The following is a 16,232-nucleotide window of genomic DNA, read 5'->3' on the forward strand; positions in this document are numbered from 1 at the left end:
AAGAAAGAAAGAAAGAAAGAAAGAAAGAAAGAAAGAAAGAAAGAAAGAAAGAAAGAAAGAAAGAAAAGAAAGAAAGAGAGAGAGAAAGAAAGAGAGAAAGAAAAGAAAGAAAAGGAAAGAAGGAAAGACAGGCCAGGGGCGGTGGCTCACGCCTGTAATCCCAGCACTTTGGGAGGCCAAGACGCGTGGATCACCTGAGGTCAGTAGTTTGAGACCAGCCTAGCCAACATGGTGAAACTGCGTCTCTACTAAAAACATACAAATTAATCCGGGCTTGGTGGCGCGTGCCTGTAACCCCAGTTACTTGGGAGGCTGAGGCAGAATCGCTTGAACCCGGAAGGCGGAGGCTGTAGTGAGCTGAGATCGTGTCATTGCACTCCAGATTGGGTGACAGAGCGAGATTCCGTCTCAAAAAAAAAAAAAAAAAAGAAGAAGAAGAAGGAAAGAGGAAAAGGAAGGAAGGAAAGAACGAAAGAAAGAGAAAGAAGCAGCTGAAAAGGGCAAAGGATGAGTGACTTGGCTGAACAGCCCCTGCTGCCTACAGCTAGACTAAGGTGGGCCCTGAAGCGGCCTCACGCTGCGGGTCTGAAGGGAGTCCGAGGAGCGCGGCTGCGTGGGATTCCTGCTGGTGCTAGGGCAGGCGCCTGCCATCCGCGAGAGTGGAAGGAAGGCGCGGGACAGTAATAGGGGGCGGGAGGCGCTGCGAGGCGCCTTGGGGTAAGTGCCGCAGAGACCCAGCGGGCATGCAGGGTGGCAGGGCGGCCTCGGGGCGGCAGCAGGCACTGCGCGGTGGCCCAGGAAGGCGCCGCGCAGGCCGGGCTGGGGCGCAGGGCGGCCTCGTGGCGCCAGGGGGCGCTGCGAAGTCGTGGCCCGCTTCGGGCGGCCGCAGGTGCCTGGCGGCCTGGGGAAAGCACCTGGGCAGGTAGGGGCGGGGCCTGGGGAGGCGGGGTCCCAGGGGGCGGGGCCCAGCCGGCCCACAAGAGCCCGTGGTGGCGCTGCCAGGGGATGCTAGCCCGAGAGCGAGCAGATGAGCAGCGCACCCGGATCGCTCATTCACGAGCCTTGGACCCTTTGGAACCGAGAGGTGAGTTCAGCCGGGTTGAGGCGGACCAGCTCGGGGGTTCTGGACACCGGAGCGGCTGCCGGGCGCCAGGGCGTCGCACGCCGTCAGCGCGGTAGGTGACTGAGTCAGCATCAGCCGGTGGCGGCTTCCCGGTGCCCGGGATGCTGGGACACCTTGCCCGGGCGGTAGCGTCCAGCTCTCCGGGGTCTACCCACGCCGTGACCCGGATCACAGAGCCAGTCGAGAGCCACTCAGGAACTATGTCCGGAGTCCGGGGGTCTGGGGGTCCCGGGCCGCACCTCGCCTCTTTTCTCTGCCCAGCGCCTGCTCAGCCCCCTTCCCTGCCGGGGTGAGTCGCGTGGACCTGTCCGCTACTGTTCCTTCTACCCTCTGGAATGCTTTCTCCGGGGTGACTTGGTGCAGAAAGAAGCAAACACTTGAAGTGGGCTGGTTGGATTTGCTCCAGCGTCTTCAGCCGGGGCTCCCTGGGGCAGACGTGGCTTCCTTCACAGGACAGCGCCCGCTTGCTCCGCGCCGGGAGGGCAGGGGCTGCGGGGTCGCTCTGGAGGAGCTCAGGTCCGGGCCCTGGGGCTGAGGGCTGAGTTCAAGTGATTTCTGCACAGGAGTCGCCCCCCGGGACGGGCACTGGTCGGGAACTCTCCGGTCCAGCGAACCCAACGCTAGACTTGGGGCAAATCTCTCATCCTTCCCCAAGCTTTGGGGTCCTGCACTGTGGGATGGGGGACAGGCAAAGTCGGTGGTAGGTGAGGAGGGGGTGCACAGAGTCGCTGCGGTGAGCCAGGACCGTGGAATTCTAAAGAATCCTTCAAATCCTTTCTACCTGTGTGGTCTTGGGCAAATTACCTAACCTCTGTGCCTCAGTTTCCTTCTCTGTGAAATGGGCCAAGTAATAGCACCTCATATAACTGTAGTGAGGATTAAATCAGGTAGTGTGTGAAAAGGACTGAGTGGGATGCCTGGGAGTAGAGAAAGGGATCAATAAATGATAGGTGCTATTATTGCTGCTTTCCCTGCTGCTGTTATTATTATTCGTGATTGAGGAGCAGCCTAGCTAGTCGTTAAAGGGACTCCTAGGTGCAAATCCCAGCTCAGCCACTTTCTAGTGTGACCTTGGGCAAGCTACTTAACCTGTCAGCGTCTGTTTCATTTGTATAATGGGGGTAGTTGTGACACCTACCTCAGAAGATTCTTGTGAAAATTAAATGAGGTGACACCTACAAAGTACTTAGAAGAATAAGTGCTGGATATCAGCCAATAAGTCTTCCACCAAGGTATCACATTGGATCAGGCTGCATAATCTAATGGTAGCTACAGTCTTGTTTTGCTTTGAAGTTGAAATATTATTTATATGAATATTTTATCTGTTTTGCAAAGTGCAAGATCGGTTCCCCTTCCTTCACTTGGGGCTCCTCTGACATTGTCGACTGATCCATTGGGGTCAAGGTCGTTTCTGGGGAAAGGGCTGATGGGGCAGAGGGACCCCTGAGAGCTGAAATCACAGCTTCTGTTGAACATTCACAGAGAAGGGCTGCAGTTTTATTTGACAAGCAATTGAACCTGGACCTAGATTTTAAAAACAAACTCTTGCTAATTTTTTTTCTTTCTTTCCTTATTTATTTATTTATTTATTTATTTATTTATTTTGGATTGTAGTGAGGGAGGAGGTAAGGATAGACAATATTTTAAGTGATAAAAACAAAACAAATTATATTCCTGTTGCCCAGAAGCTACTAGCATCATTTTGATAGTGTTCTTTATCCTGGTAAAATCATATCAATTTATGGAGGGTTTAGAGCAGTTTGGCTGCTCTGGGCATCTCACCTCCATGCCCAGCACTCCATTTCCTTTGCATCAGAGACCTCAAACCCACTAGTATCATAAGCTTGGAAGCCTCCTAGCTTTGCCCCAGCTTCCAATTTTAGCCCGTATTTCATGGGTTCAGGGTGGGAAAAAAAACATAACTCTGCAGGATCCGAATCCTGCCTAAAAATCTTGATGGGGCACATCGAAGTCACAGACATAAGCCCTTTCTGGTTCTGGGGACCTCCCTGTATACCCTAGGATATGTCCTTATTTGCCTTTGTCACTGTAGAAGGCATAGGGGGACACATTTTTCATATACCCCCTATCCCCAATACTAGTGCTCACAAGTCTTGGGAAGTGGTCATGTGCACTGTTCAGAGTTTGTAAATTAAATAGCTCAGGGTTCCTTCTCTTTCCTCTACCTTTAGTTCTCGGTACTGTTAATTAACTCTCTGCACCCAGCATACTACCAGGCCCCTCAAAGGCAAATGCCATAGTGTAAAGGCTGCAAGGTTCCATCCAGCTCTTCCACTAACCAGCTGCATCATCTTGCCCAAGATATTCAACCTCTCTGAGCCCATTTTCCTCCTCTGTAACATGGTGATAATAATAGCATGCCTACTTCATGAAACTGTTGAAATACAAAATGAAATATATATAGGCTATATGTATATTTATAGAGAGAGACTAATTTACTTATGAGACTAATGAGACTATATATTATAAACATGAAATGAGTTTTTATGTAGCATATTAGTTCACTTCTAAAGTTATTTCTCATTGTAAGGTTTGTATAGTTGAGATGCATTGTGTACATTGATGAATGTGGTAATTTGCTTTCCAGTACTGGTACTCTCCCCCAAAGCTGTTATTAAATCAAGGGCATTCTCTAAATTAATGGTATATTAGAATGAAGGAAATATGGCACAATGCCTGGCAAACACTAAGTGGCCAACAGTTGTAGGTTGTTGTTACATCAGGTGATCTGGAAACATTAAGAGCTTGACCGTAAAGAGAAGAAAGGAAAGAGAAATCGTTTCACTTATAATAAAGCCTCAGAGAAAAGGCTGGGGAAAATACAGCCAGGAACATGATCTAAGGTGGCTGCCGGGAAATTTTCTTGGCAGATTTCATCTGTCAGTTACAATCTGCCGAGCACTGCTCTGTGCCAGACACTGTGCTAGGCACCAGGGGGCATAATGAGATAGGAATGCTACCCTCGAGGAAGGCGAGCTACTGCAGGTGATAAGGCACGGGTACCCCTGCCTGATAAGAGAGTTGATGGGGCTGCTTCCAGAGCTCCTGCTCCAGGAACCCGGGGAAAGGTCCAGCAGCCTGTCCAGCCAGCGCTTTGCAGGTTGCACCTCACCCAGCCCCCGCGCGGCTAGGCCTGGGGGCCCTAAGAGAAGTAGGCAGCTTCTCTGGCAGCTGTCGTGGCCAAAACCAAACGTCGTGGAGAAGGGGCCAAGGCTTCGGAATGCAAAGTGTCTAAACCACAGAGGAACAGAGGAAGGGGGCCTCTAAGGGCGCGTGGACTGGTGTTTCTCAGGCTGTGGCCTCCAGGGACACACTGGGGCCTGACAGCTCACCTGCTTCTCTTCTCTGCCCCTCCAGCACGCCCGTCCTCAAAGTCCCATCCTCGCCATGGCTCCTGGAGAGAAGATCAAAGCCAAGATAAAGAAGAATCTGCCCGTGACGGGCCCTCAGGCGCCGACCATTAAAGAGCTGATGCGGTGGTACTGCCTCAACACCAACACCCATGGCTGCCGCCGCATCGTGGTGTCCCGCGGCCGCCTGCGCCGCCTCCTCTGGATCGGGTTCACACTGACTGCAGTCGCCCTCATCCTCTGGCAGTGCGCCCTCCTAGTCTTCTCCTTCTATACTGTCTCCGTTTCCATCAAAGTTCACTTCCGGAAGCTGGATTTTCCTGCGGTCACCATCTGCAATATCAACCCCTACAAGTAAGAGGCATGAGCTGGGAAACGGGAGTAGGGAGTCAGGCCCCCTACGGAGGCCGAAGCCCCTCCAGAAAGTGACACACTGGCAGCCTGGAGGGCGATTCCAGCCTACAAACGTGCTTTCTAGAAATTTGAATTTGTTGCTAACACTGGTAAACAGCCCTCTCCCCAGTTCTAAATCTGTATGTGCCAAGTTTTCAGACCATCAGTGACTTTTTTTCTTTCTTTCTTTGTTTTTTTTTTTTTTTTTTTTTTTTGAGATGGAGTTTCTCTCTTGTTGCCCAGGATAGGATGCAATGGCACCATCTCGACTCACTGCAACCTCCGCCTCCCAGGTTCAAACAATCCTTCCAAGTAGCTGGGACTACAGGGGCGCACCACCATGCCAGGCTAATTTTTTGTATTTTTAGTAGAGACAGGATTTCACCATGTTTGGCCAGACTGGTCTTGAACTCCTGACCACAGGTGATCCACCTGCCTTGGCCTCCCAAAGTGTTGGAATTACAGGCGTGAGCCACTGCACCTGGCCTTTTTTTTTTTTTTTTTTTTTAAGAGACAGGGTCTCATGTCACCCAAGCTGGAGTGCAGTGGTGCAATCATAGCTCACTGCAGCCCTGACTTCCTGGGCTCAGGCAATTCTCCCACTGCAGTCTCCTGAGCAGCTGGGACTATAGGCACATGCCACCACATCCAGCTAATTTTTGTTTTTTTGTTTAAGGGATGGGGTCTCGCTGTGTTACTCAGGCTGGTCTCAAACTCCTGAGTTCAAGTGGTGCTGCCACTTTGGTCTCTCAAAGTGCTAAGATTACAGGAGTGAGCCAACACACCCACCCCACCCACCCCATCAATGACTTCCGAGGATGGGCTAGCCTGGGGAGAGCAGAAAGAGGAAGCTGCAGGCTTTTTTCACTTAGAAGAGGCCTGGAATGAACTAACCCCCTCTGCACACTCCCCATATTAAGCCCAAATTAGCCAACCCCCGTCCGCATCTGCGCCCCTGGTTCTCCAAGCTCACATGCTCACTCCCCCTGCAGCATGAGTGAGCTCAAGGCTGACTCAGAAGTGACACCCAGGTGACTTCCGTGAGCACCTCAGCTGCCCCAAACCCTCATCTGAATAAACCCAGCCCCATTAATTAGATCATCAGGCTCTGGGTGTGATCAGCCCTTGGGACTGCCCTATCATCCTCGGCAGGACCTGTTCTAAATAGGTCATCAGAGTCCTTCTCAGGATTATGGAAAACTGGTCCGTGAGGCAGGTCAGAATAAGGCAGACTTTGTCAGAGCAGGGGTGGGGAGAAGGGAAGAAGAGCAGGGGAGGAAGATTATCTAAGGAAACTAACTTGTCCAGAGTCATCACCAAGGTGGTGCAAAGCTCAAAATCAAGATCAAGTCTAAGACTCTTTCTCCACCCTCCATATCTTCCTCTTCTTTCTTTCTCCCTCCCTCCTTCTCTCTCTCTCTGGTCCTCCTTCCTTCTTTCCATTCATTATTTGTTCCATAATAATTTACTCAGCATCTATAAACTGTCATGCATTGTACTAGGTTCTGGGATAGAGAACTGAACAACCCAAACACAGTATTTGCCTTAGTGGCGCTTATATTGTAGTGGAGGAATAAAGTCTTAATCAATATAATAACACTAATATTATTAACAATAGAAGCACAGTGGCTTATGCCTGAAATCTCAGCATTTTCAGAAGCCAAGGCATGAGGATTGCTTGAGGCCAGGAATTCGAGACCAGCCTGGACAACAGAGCAAGACCCCATCTCTAAAAACATTTTATTTTAAATTAGCCAGGTGTGGTGGCACACATTCATAGTCCTAGCAAGTTGGGAGGCCAGGGTGGGAGGATTGCTTGAGCCCAGGACTTCTAGGCTACAGTGAGCCATGATTGCACCACTGCACTTCAGCCTCAGCAACAGAGTGACCCTGTCTCTAAAATATTAACAACAACAGAGGCCATTTAATTATCTATATGTATATCTGTGCGTGTTTATTATATGTAATAAACTCATTGAACCTTCCCAACAACCCCACTTTACAAAGGAGAAAGCTAAAACACAGAAAGGCCAAGACATTTGTCCAAGGTAAAGTAGCCAGTACCAGGATGGGGAACCTAAACCCAGGTACTTTGGCTCTGGGGTTTCTATTCTCAATTGCTATGCTCTGCTGCCTGTGCCTGGAGCAAGGGAGAGAAAGGAGAGAGGAGAGAGTTAAGAGGAGACTGGAACCATTTGATTTGTGAAAATTAGAAGATGGTATATTATGCTTCATGAAGGCAACTCCTTTATAATTATTTTGTGTTCTTGGGGGTCATCAAGGTAACGGTTATACCCTCCTTCCCCCCCAGCACAGATTTGAGGACAATCAGAGGGCAGAGGCAGAGTGAGCTGAGTGGAGAAGGAGCCTGCCCACTAGGTAGACTCCCGGTTGGCAGTTATTTACTTGTCCTCACTGTGGCTGGCTTATGGGAGGCAACTGACAGTCACCACTCCAGAAATGCTGGTCAGGACAAACTCATCAACACACCCCGAGAGCAAGCAGATAGTGGCAGCAGAGGTGAAGCCACAGGAAGTCACACACAGGTCACACATGAGCCTTTCCTCATTTGCCGGAGCCAGGGTCACTCTGGATGCGTCAAGTCATGAAAGGCGTGGTCTCCTCTGCCAAGGTGTTGGGAAAGGTGGGCACGAGGCTGACACGTGTTGATGGAAAACAACCCGGAGGAGCACCAGGGTTGTGCCAGTGCTGCCTCCCCTCTCCCTGACTTTTCCTCCCCACCTTGGCAGGTACAGCGCTGTGCGCCACCTTCTAGCTGACTTGGAACAGGAGACCAGAGAGGCCCTGAAGTCCCTGTACGGCTTTCCAGAGTCCCGGAAGCGCCGAGAGGCGGAGTCCTGGAGCTCCGTCTTGGAGGGAATGCAGCCCAGATTCTCCCACCGGATCCCGCTGCTGATCTTTGATCAGTATGAGAAGGGCAAGGCCAGGGACTTCTTCACAGGGAGGAAGCGAAAAGTTGATGGGAGAATCATTCACAAGGCTTCAAATGTCATGCACATCGAGTCCAAGCAGGTGGTGGGATTCCAGCTGGTAAGATTTCACCTTCTCATTCTTTCACTGCTTAGGGGCATGGGATGGGCTGGATCCAGGACTCTTCTCCTTGGCCACTAGCCTCTGTGGTCCCACTGGAAGAAATACACCCAGCTGGGGTCAGGCACAGTGACTCATGCCTGTAATCCCAGCGCTTTGGGAGGCCAAGGCGGGCAGATCACCTGAGGTCAGGAGTTCGAGACCAGCCTGACCAACATGGTGAAACCCGTCTCCACTAAAATACAAAAATTAGCTGGGCATGGTGGCACATGCCTGTAGTCTCAGCTACTTGGGAAGCTGAGGCAAGAGAATTGCTTGAACCCAGGAGGTGGAGGTTGCAGTGAGCCCAGACAGTGTCACTATACTCCAGCCTGGGTGACAGAATGAGACTCCGTTAAAAAAAAGGGGGGGGTAGAGGTGGGGGGCAAGCAAAGGGAGAGAATTAGGACAAATACCTAATGCATGCGGGGCTTAAAACCTAGATGATGGATTGATAGGTGCAGCAAACCACCATGGCACATGTATACCTATGTAACAAACCTGCATGTTCTGCACATGTATCCCAGAACTTAAAGTAAAATTATTTTTAAAAGAAAGAAAGAAAGAGAGAAAGAGAGAAAGAAAGAAAAGAAAGGAAAGAAAGACACCCAGCTGGGGTGATTCAGCTGCAAACAACTGAAACTGACTCAGGTAATTTTCAGTTGGGGGGTGCAGAGGGAGGGGGAAGTGTGTTAGAAGGCAACCAGTAACTCACAGAGGCCTCTCAAAGGGCAGAAATTAGGACAGATGCAGGGATCTAGGTAGCAAGGCATAATGAAAAGTCATTTCAGATATTGCTGCTGGAGTAAAGAAGCATCAAATATGTTCAGTTTTTGTTGGTATTGTTAATGCTTAAGAGTCAAATTCTGTCTTGGGACTATCTGGTTGGTCAAGCTTGGGTCACCTAATCACCCTTTGGCTAATGGATGGTGGAGTATCTTCATGGACAATCACACCAGGCTGTATCCAGAGGGGGAAAGGAAATTCTTCCAAAGCAAAATTGACGTGCAGGCACCAGAAAGAAAAAGATAGACAGTAAACGGCAGAAACATCAGTGTTCCTGCAGTACTTGCCTTCATGAGGTGCCTCGTCTGACTTCATTTTCCCTTTTCGTCCCATTTGAGGGTTTTTTTTTTTTTGAGACAGAGTCTCACTCCGTCATCCAGGCTGGAGTGCAGTGGTGCAATCTCAGCTCACTGCAACCTCTACCTCCCGGGTTCAAGTGATTCTCCTGCCTCAGCCTCCCGAGTAGCTGGGATTACAGGCATGCACCACCATGCTTGGCTAATTTTTCGTATTTTTAGTAGAGACTGGGTTTCACCATGTTGGTCAGGCTGGTCTCGAACTCTTGACCTCAGGTGGTCCCCCCACCTTCGGCCTCCCAAAGTGCTGAGATTACAGGCGTGAGCCACCGCACCTGTCCTGAGGGGCTCTTGAGAAATGCCATTCACTGAAAATGAATTCTAGTACCTTCCTGGGCACACTGTATCACCACCCTCCCTCTCCATGCCCCAGTCACCTCTGGAGGATGGGGGCTATGTCCATACCTTATAGGCTTGATTGCCAATTGTGTAACCTTGTAGCTATAGTCCCAAATCCTGAAAAATGGACCTTCTAAATCATTGAGATTTCAAAGTCTTCTTGGGTCCTTTCATAGGATATCTGCAAGGTTCTTCTTGATACCAAAATCAACTCTTTATATATATGTTTGTTTGTTTGTTTTAGAAACAAGATCTCACTCTGTCATCCAGGTGGGAGTGGTGCAATCATCGTTCACTGCAGCCTAGAACTCCTGGGTTCAAACAATTTTCCCACCTCAGCCTCCCAAGTAGCTTGGACTACAGGAATGCACCACCACACCTAGATAATTTTTCTATTTTTTGTGGAGATAGGGGTCTAGCCATGTTTCCCACACTGGTCTCGAATTCCTGGCCTCAATCAGTCTTCCCACTACAACCTTCCAAAGCATTAGGATTACAGGCATGAGCCACTGCAACCAGCCAAAATCAGTTGACATCTGTCCATTTGGAAAAGTTTCCAAGCTTTGTGTGATGAGAACATTTGGAATATACAATGGCTTCCCTATGACGTTCTCATTATTGTATATTTCAAACATGGGTCCTCCCAGCTACCACACGTGGTTGGGAAGGATGGTGTTTCAGTCAATATTTTGTGGGTGAGATAATGGGTACAGAATATCTTGCCTAAGATCCTGCAGAGAAGTAGTCTCTCCTTCTCCTGCAGAGTCTGGGCTGGAATCCAGATAGCTTGACTGTTGATATGATAGGAAATGGGAAAGGTTGTTAGGAACGTAGTAGCATCAATCAGGTGAACCCCAGGGTACCTGGGGACTCTGAAGAAGCTGGTTTTCCTTCTTGCTTGGTGGGCAAGTTGTGCAGAGTTGCAGGAGTAGGACTCTGTGTCCTTTCTCACTCAGCCCCTTTTTGGTCTTTGAGGCTTGAGGATGATCACTCCCAGCCCCTAGAAGTGAGAGGAAACTCATCCTTGCCCCAGATATCCAACCTGTTCCCCTGAGTATCTGATCTGGAAGTCTCAGTCCCTCATTCTTACAGTCCTTCTGAAGAGCAGCGATAGGACCGATGGCTTCAGCCTCGTGTCTCCTCTTATTCACAGTGCTCGAATGACACCTCCGACTGTGCCACCTACACCTTCAGCTCAGGGATCAATGCCATTCAGGAGTGGTATAAGCTGCACTACATGAATATCATGGCACAGGTGCCTCTGGAGAAGAAAATCAACATGAGCTATTCTGCTGAGGAGCTGCTGGTGACCTGCTTCTTTGATGGAGTGTCCTGTGATGCCAGGTCAGGAAAGAACGCTGCTCTCTCAGCCTCTGAGGACTGGCAGCTCTGAGTACCAGGCCCCTTGCAGGAACCTACAGCCTTGATGATAGGTCTTGGGAGCAAAAGGTGCTCTTCTCACTGACGCTGCCTTTGGAAATTGTTTACATGGGAGCTGTGTTCTAGAGTCAGTGAGTAAGGTGTGCATGCCATAAAATCAAAATATCCTTAAAGTCATTAAACTACTCATTAAAAACAAGGTAGTTGGCTGGTCATGGTGGTTCATGCCTCTAAATCCCAGCACTTTGGGAGGCTGGGGTAGGTGGATCGCTTGAGGTCAAGAGTTCAAGACCAGCCTGGACAACATAGTGAGACCCCATCTCTACTAAAAATACAAAACTTAGCCAGGCGTGGTGGTGCACGCCTGTAGTCCCAGCTATTCAGGAAACTGAGGCAGGAGAATCACTTGAACCCGGGAGGCAGAGGTTGCAGTAAGCCGAGATTGCACTACTGCACTCCAGTCTGGGCTACACAACAAGACTCTGTCTCCAAAAACAAACAAACAAACAAACAAACACACCAACCCACAAGGTATTAGATTGGCACAAAAGTGATTGCTGTTTTTGTCATATAGTGTGCATATAACCTAACCTTGTATATTACCAAAATGCATACTGATGATTAAGAACCATCGTTCGAAGGAAGGAAGGAAGAGAAGGAGGGAGGGATGGGGGGAGAAAGGCCCATGTTCAAATATGTGAGATTTCAAACCGTTCACCTTTAGGATAACACTCAGATCCCTCATGGTGACTGGGCAGTGGGTGAGACATTCTAAAGTGTTCCTGGGCTGGGCACAGTGGCTCACGCTTGTAATCCCAGCACTTTGGGAGGCTGAGGAGGATGACTGCTTGAGCTCAAGAGTTTGAGACCAGCCTGGGCAATGTGGCAAAACCTCCTTTCTAGAAAAAAAAAAATCAAAAACTTATCTGGGCATAATTGCACACACCTGTAGTCCCAGCTACTCAGGAGGCTGAGGTAGGAAGATCACTTGAGTCTGGGAGGTTGAGGCTGCAGTGAGCCATAATTGCGCCATTGCACTTCAGCCTGAGCAACAGAGCAAGACCCTGTCTCAAAAATAAAAATAAAAATAAAAATAAAAATAAAATAAAATACTAAGCCTCTTTTCCCTATATATATGTTAGCAGACAGATTGGTTCTTGTGAAAAGTAAACAAATGGAATCATGTCTCCCTAAGAATTGGGTTCCAAACTCACGTAAGGGCATAGATGCTGTGATTCTTTCCCTGGGGATTATTTTCTAGGAATGGAAATTTGAATGGAAAATGTCAAGTGTTGACTGAGAAATTCAAAAGTGGAGGAATTTGGGGACAGACATGGCACAAGGAATGTCAAGTCAGGGTAGAGATGAAGGTGAGAGGATTCCGAGAGAAAACAGAAGGCAGAGAGTCTAGTTCTACGTCCATGTGTGTCAACCAGAATGAGGGGCCTTGTTTGTCATTTGATCAGGAGCAAGATGTGGAAAATGAGTCACGTCTCTCACGCATTCTCCCCAAAGAGAGTTGACTCCATTAGCACTGCCCTGCCCAACTTCAGCTAAGACGCAGTGGGGAGATCCCTTTCTGACCCATTTTCTTCCTCCATAGGAATTTCACGCTTTTCCACCATCCAATGCATGGGAATTGCTACACTTTCAACAACAGAGAAAATGAGACCATTCTCAGCACCTCCATGGGGGGCAGCGAATATGGTAAGGAAACGTGTGCCAAGGAGATCTTGAGGTCCTCCAACAGTGGACATAGGGGCAGCAGGACAGTGGGGATGCAGGAGCCCTCTGGAAATGCAGGATCTTTCCCACTTGGCCAGAAACTAAGGATGCCCTTTTTTTGTATCAGCATTTCCATCAGTGTTCATGCTGGTTCCTTCCTTCTATGTCAGTGTCTGTTTTCCTTCTTGACTTCTCCTCCACCTTTGAGAGAGTGACAGGGACATCGCTGGGGCTCCTTCTGCTAGGGAACTACTCTGGTTTAGACTCATAACATAGCTAGGGTGAGTAATGCAGGACAGGTGGTTTCCAAATGGAGTTGAGCCCAAATATGCGGAACAGATTAGGGAGGTAGATGCACATTTATCTTAGTTCAGGTGACAGATTCTGGACGGAGCCGAAACCCAGCTCGGCCACTCACTGTGTGACCTTGGGCAAGTTACTGTGCTTCATCTATAAAGTGGGACTAATAACAGTATCTCCCATATGAGATTACTGAGAGGACTTAAGATACAGACTTAGAATAAGACCTGATCTGCACTCTCTTAGTCTGCTTGTATAACAAAATACAAGAGACTGGGTGCCTTCGACAACAGACATTTATATATCACAGTTTTGGAGATTAGAAAGTCCAAAATCAAGGCACAGGCAGACTCGGTTCTGGTGAGGCTTCTCTCTTTGGGTTCAGAAGTCTGACTGTCTTCCTTCCATGTCCTCACATGGTCTTTCCTCTGTGGTGTGTCAACAGAGAGAGGCCTGTGATGTCTCTCTCTCTCTTCTGATCAGGACATCAGTCCTATCAGATTAGAGTCCTCTGCTTATGACTTCCTTTTACCTTAATTAAGGCCCTATCTCCAAATAATATCCCTTTGGGGGTTAGGGCTTCAACATATGAATTTGAGGCAGTAAACAATTCAGTCATAACACATACTAAGCATACAATAAGTGCTGGTTGCTATTGTTATTACTACTATTATTACTGTTACTAGCATTGTTACCAGCCTACCACCATTGCTACTGCTGCTACTACCCCCAAAATAATACCATTGCAACTTCCAGCACTACTATTACTACTATTCCACTATGATTACATTTGTAGAGAAGGTAGGAACTGAACAGATTGGCCTGGCTTATGCCCAGAAAGAATGCTTGAAAGGTCCCATGCAAATAGAACATGATGTGATATGCAGATATACTCCCACCAGGACAAGCAAGGGCCTGTCGTAAAGGAAATCCACACTTGGAATCCTGGCCTTTGTCACTGTGTAGTCTGTGCTCTTACTAAGTCTGCAAGGAATCGTAATTCAGTGCACATACTTCATGGGGAAGAAGTAATCTGGAAACAGAGTGAAAAGTTGCAGAGTCCTGGCTCTGCTATGGAGGGGCTGTGTGACCTCAAGCAATTCACTTCCCCTCTCTGGGCTTTGTTTGTAATTATTTACAAGTTGTTTACAAATTGTTTGCAATTATTTACAAGTTGTTTACAAATTGTTTGCAATTATTTACAAGTTGTTTACAAATTGTTTGCAGTTGTTTACAAGTTATTTACAAATTGTTTGCAATTGTTTACAAGTTGTTTACACATTGTTTGCAATTGTTTACAAGTTGTTTACAAATCATTTGCAATTGTTTACCAATTCTTTGCAATTGTTTACAAATTGCCCTTGTTTACAAATTGAATGTCAGAATAACTCTCAAAAGTATCTTCTTTCCATCCATATAGACCCTGCTGATTCACTCATCCACTTACCAAGCATGGAGTATCTCCTGTTTGCCAGGCCCTCTTCTACATACCGGGGACACAGCAGTGAAAAGACAGATGTCTTCTCTGCTGTTAGGGAACTTAAATTTCCATGGGGAGAGACAGATAAAAAATGAGTACACAACTACACAGACATGATCTAGTTACAAATCCTAATGACTGCTATTCAGGGAAGAAAGAGGCAGAGTGGGAAGACAGAGTGGCTGGGGTCGGGATGGGGGGGTGGTTAGTTTGGATAAGATCTCTAAGAGGGGGCTATTTAGGGAGGAAAAGATTCATGTTAAGATCTACACAAGAACATTCCAGGGACTAGCAAGGGCAAAGGCCCTGGGAAGGACATGAATCAGATGTGTTCTAGAAACAGAAGTAAGACCAGTGTGCTTGGAGCTTATTGAGGTGGGGAGAGAGTGGGAGGAGATGAGGAGGGAGAAGTAGGCAGGGGCTGTATCATCATCACCTTGACAGATGCAGCCAGGTTTATTCTGTGGCATTCCCATATATCCAGTGGGATGCCACTGAAGAGTTTCAGGTTTCAAGGAGTGACCTGGTCTGAGGTCCAATTTTCAAAGGACCTCAGCCCGTACGTGAATGAGCAGGGTCTTTATGGATGGAAAGAAGAGAATTTTGAGTTATACTGACATTCAATTTGTAAACAAGGGCAATTGGTAAACAACTGCAAATGATTTGTAAACAATTGCAAACAATTTGTAAATAAGCCCAGAGAGGGGAAGTGAATTTCTGGAGGTCACAGCCCATCTGTAGAAGAGCCAGGGCCCTGCAACTTTTCACTCTCAGTTCCCATGTGCACTGGTACTGTGTTTACTCTGGTGCTGGGTCAGCATAGACTGCAGGGGACAAGAGCAGGAGTGGGAGAAGAAGTTGCGCCAGTGATCAGAAACACAATTAGTGGTTCATCTCTTCTCTGAGTGCCCGCCCTGAGGGGTTAAGCAGCCAGAGCAATGCATGTTCTTTTGAATGTTCTGAGCTCCCCATCTCAAAGGACCACATGGAGATGCATGTCTCGGGCAGAGTGGCAATTTCCTTATACTTGGCAAAAACGTACCCTTAGCAAGAACTGTGACAGTGATACTGTTTGAGCCCCTGTTTTGGGCTAAGCTGTGGGGGCACAGCAGAGAGCAAGTCAGGCACGCATTCCAATCTCATGGAGCTTCCAGTCTAGCCCTTGTCCACCTGTCACTTGTTGGAAATACCTGGTCTTGGATTTGAAGCTCCTGAAGCAGTGGGAGAGGTGGGTTACGTCCCAGGAAATGTTTTCCTAGCCTTGGATCACAGCAGGTTGCCTTATCCTCCCAGGGCTGCAAGTCATTTTGTACATAAATGAAGAGGAATACAACCCATTCCTCGTTTCCTCCACTGGAGCTAAGGTGATCATCCATCGGCAGGACGAGTATCCCTTCGTCGAAGATGTGGGAACAGAGATTGAGACGGCAATGGTCACCTCTATAGGAATGCACCTGGTAAGAGAATATTCTCATTTCCATAGGCTTGGAGAGAACAGATTTTTTTTTTTTTCAAGGATAACCAATGAGGTGCAGCCTGTGGAAAAGGGTGTTTGTTTCAAAAGGGAACATGGTCCCAGATTTTCCCATGGTTACTCCACTCATTTCAGGAGTTACATTAAAGGTTGTATTTGTATCTTCTGGCCGACTGCAGTGGCTCACACCTGTAATCCCAGCACTTCGGGAGACCAAGGTGAGGTCAAGAGTTCGAGACCAGCCTGGCCAACTTCGTGAAACCTGTCTCTACTAAAAATACAAAAAATTAGCTGGGTGTGGTAGCACATGCCTGTAATCCCAGTTACTTAGGAGGCTGAGGCAAGAGAATAGCTTAAACCCAGGAGAAGGAGGTTGCAATGAGCCAAAATCATGAATCATGCCACTGCACTCCAG

The 16,232-nt window shown here is 48.1% G+C and overlaps 2 protein-coding genes across 2 annotated transcripts in view; one reads left to right on the forward strand and one right to left on the reverse strand.

Annotated features, from left to right (window-relative positions):
- Nucleotides 1-651, reverse strand: part of USP31 (ubiquitin specific peptidase 31) — a 136,258-nt gene extending 135,607 nt beyond the window's left edge. The window contains exon 1 of the mRNA XM_011958325.1: nt 577-651. Coding sequence (XP_011813715.1) covers nt 577-651 — 75 coding nt within the window. The remainder of the gene's footprint in view (nt 1-576) is intronic.
- A 323-nt stretch (nt 652-974) lies between these two features.
- SCNN1G (sodium channel, non voltage gated 1 gamma subunit) overlaps nt 975-16,232 on the forward strand; it is a 33,547-nt gene continuing 18,289 nt past the window's right edge. Inside the window, exons 1-6 of the mRNA XM_011958312.1 lie at nt 975-1,084; nt 4,502-4,848; nt 7,638-7,938; nt 10,612-10,802; nt 12,442-12,545; nt 15,637-15,800. Coding sequence (XP_011813702.1) covers nt 1,028-1,084; nt 4,502-4,848; nt 7,638-7,938; nt 10,612-10,802; nt 12,442-12,545; nt 15,637-15,800 — 1,164 coding nt within the window. The 5' untranslated portion in view covers nt 975-1,027. The remainder of the gene's footprint in view (nt 1,085-4,501; nt 4,849-7,637; nt 7,939-10,611; nt 10,803-12,441; nt 12,546-15,636; nt 15,801-16,232) is intronic.

Source organism: Colobus angolensis, unplaced genomic scaffold, assembly GCF_000951035.1.
Source record: "Colobus angolensis palliatus isolate OR3802 unplaced genomic scaffold, Cang.pa_1.0 Scaffold468, whole genome shotgun sequence".
NCBI lineage: Eukaryota > Metazoa > Chordata > Mammalia > Primates > Cercopithecidae > Colobus > Colobus angolensis.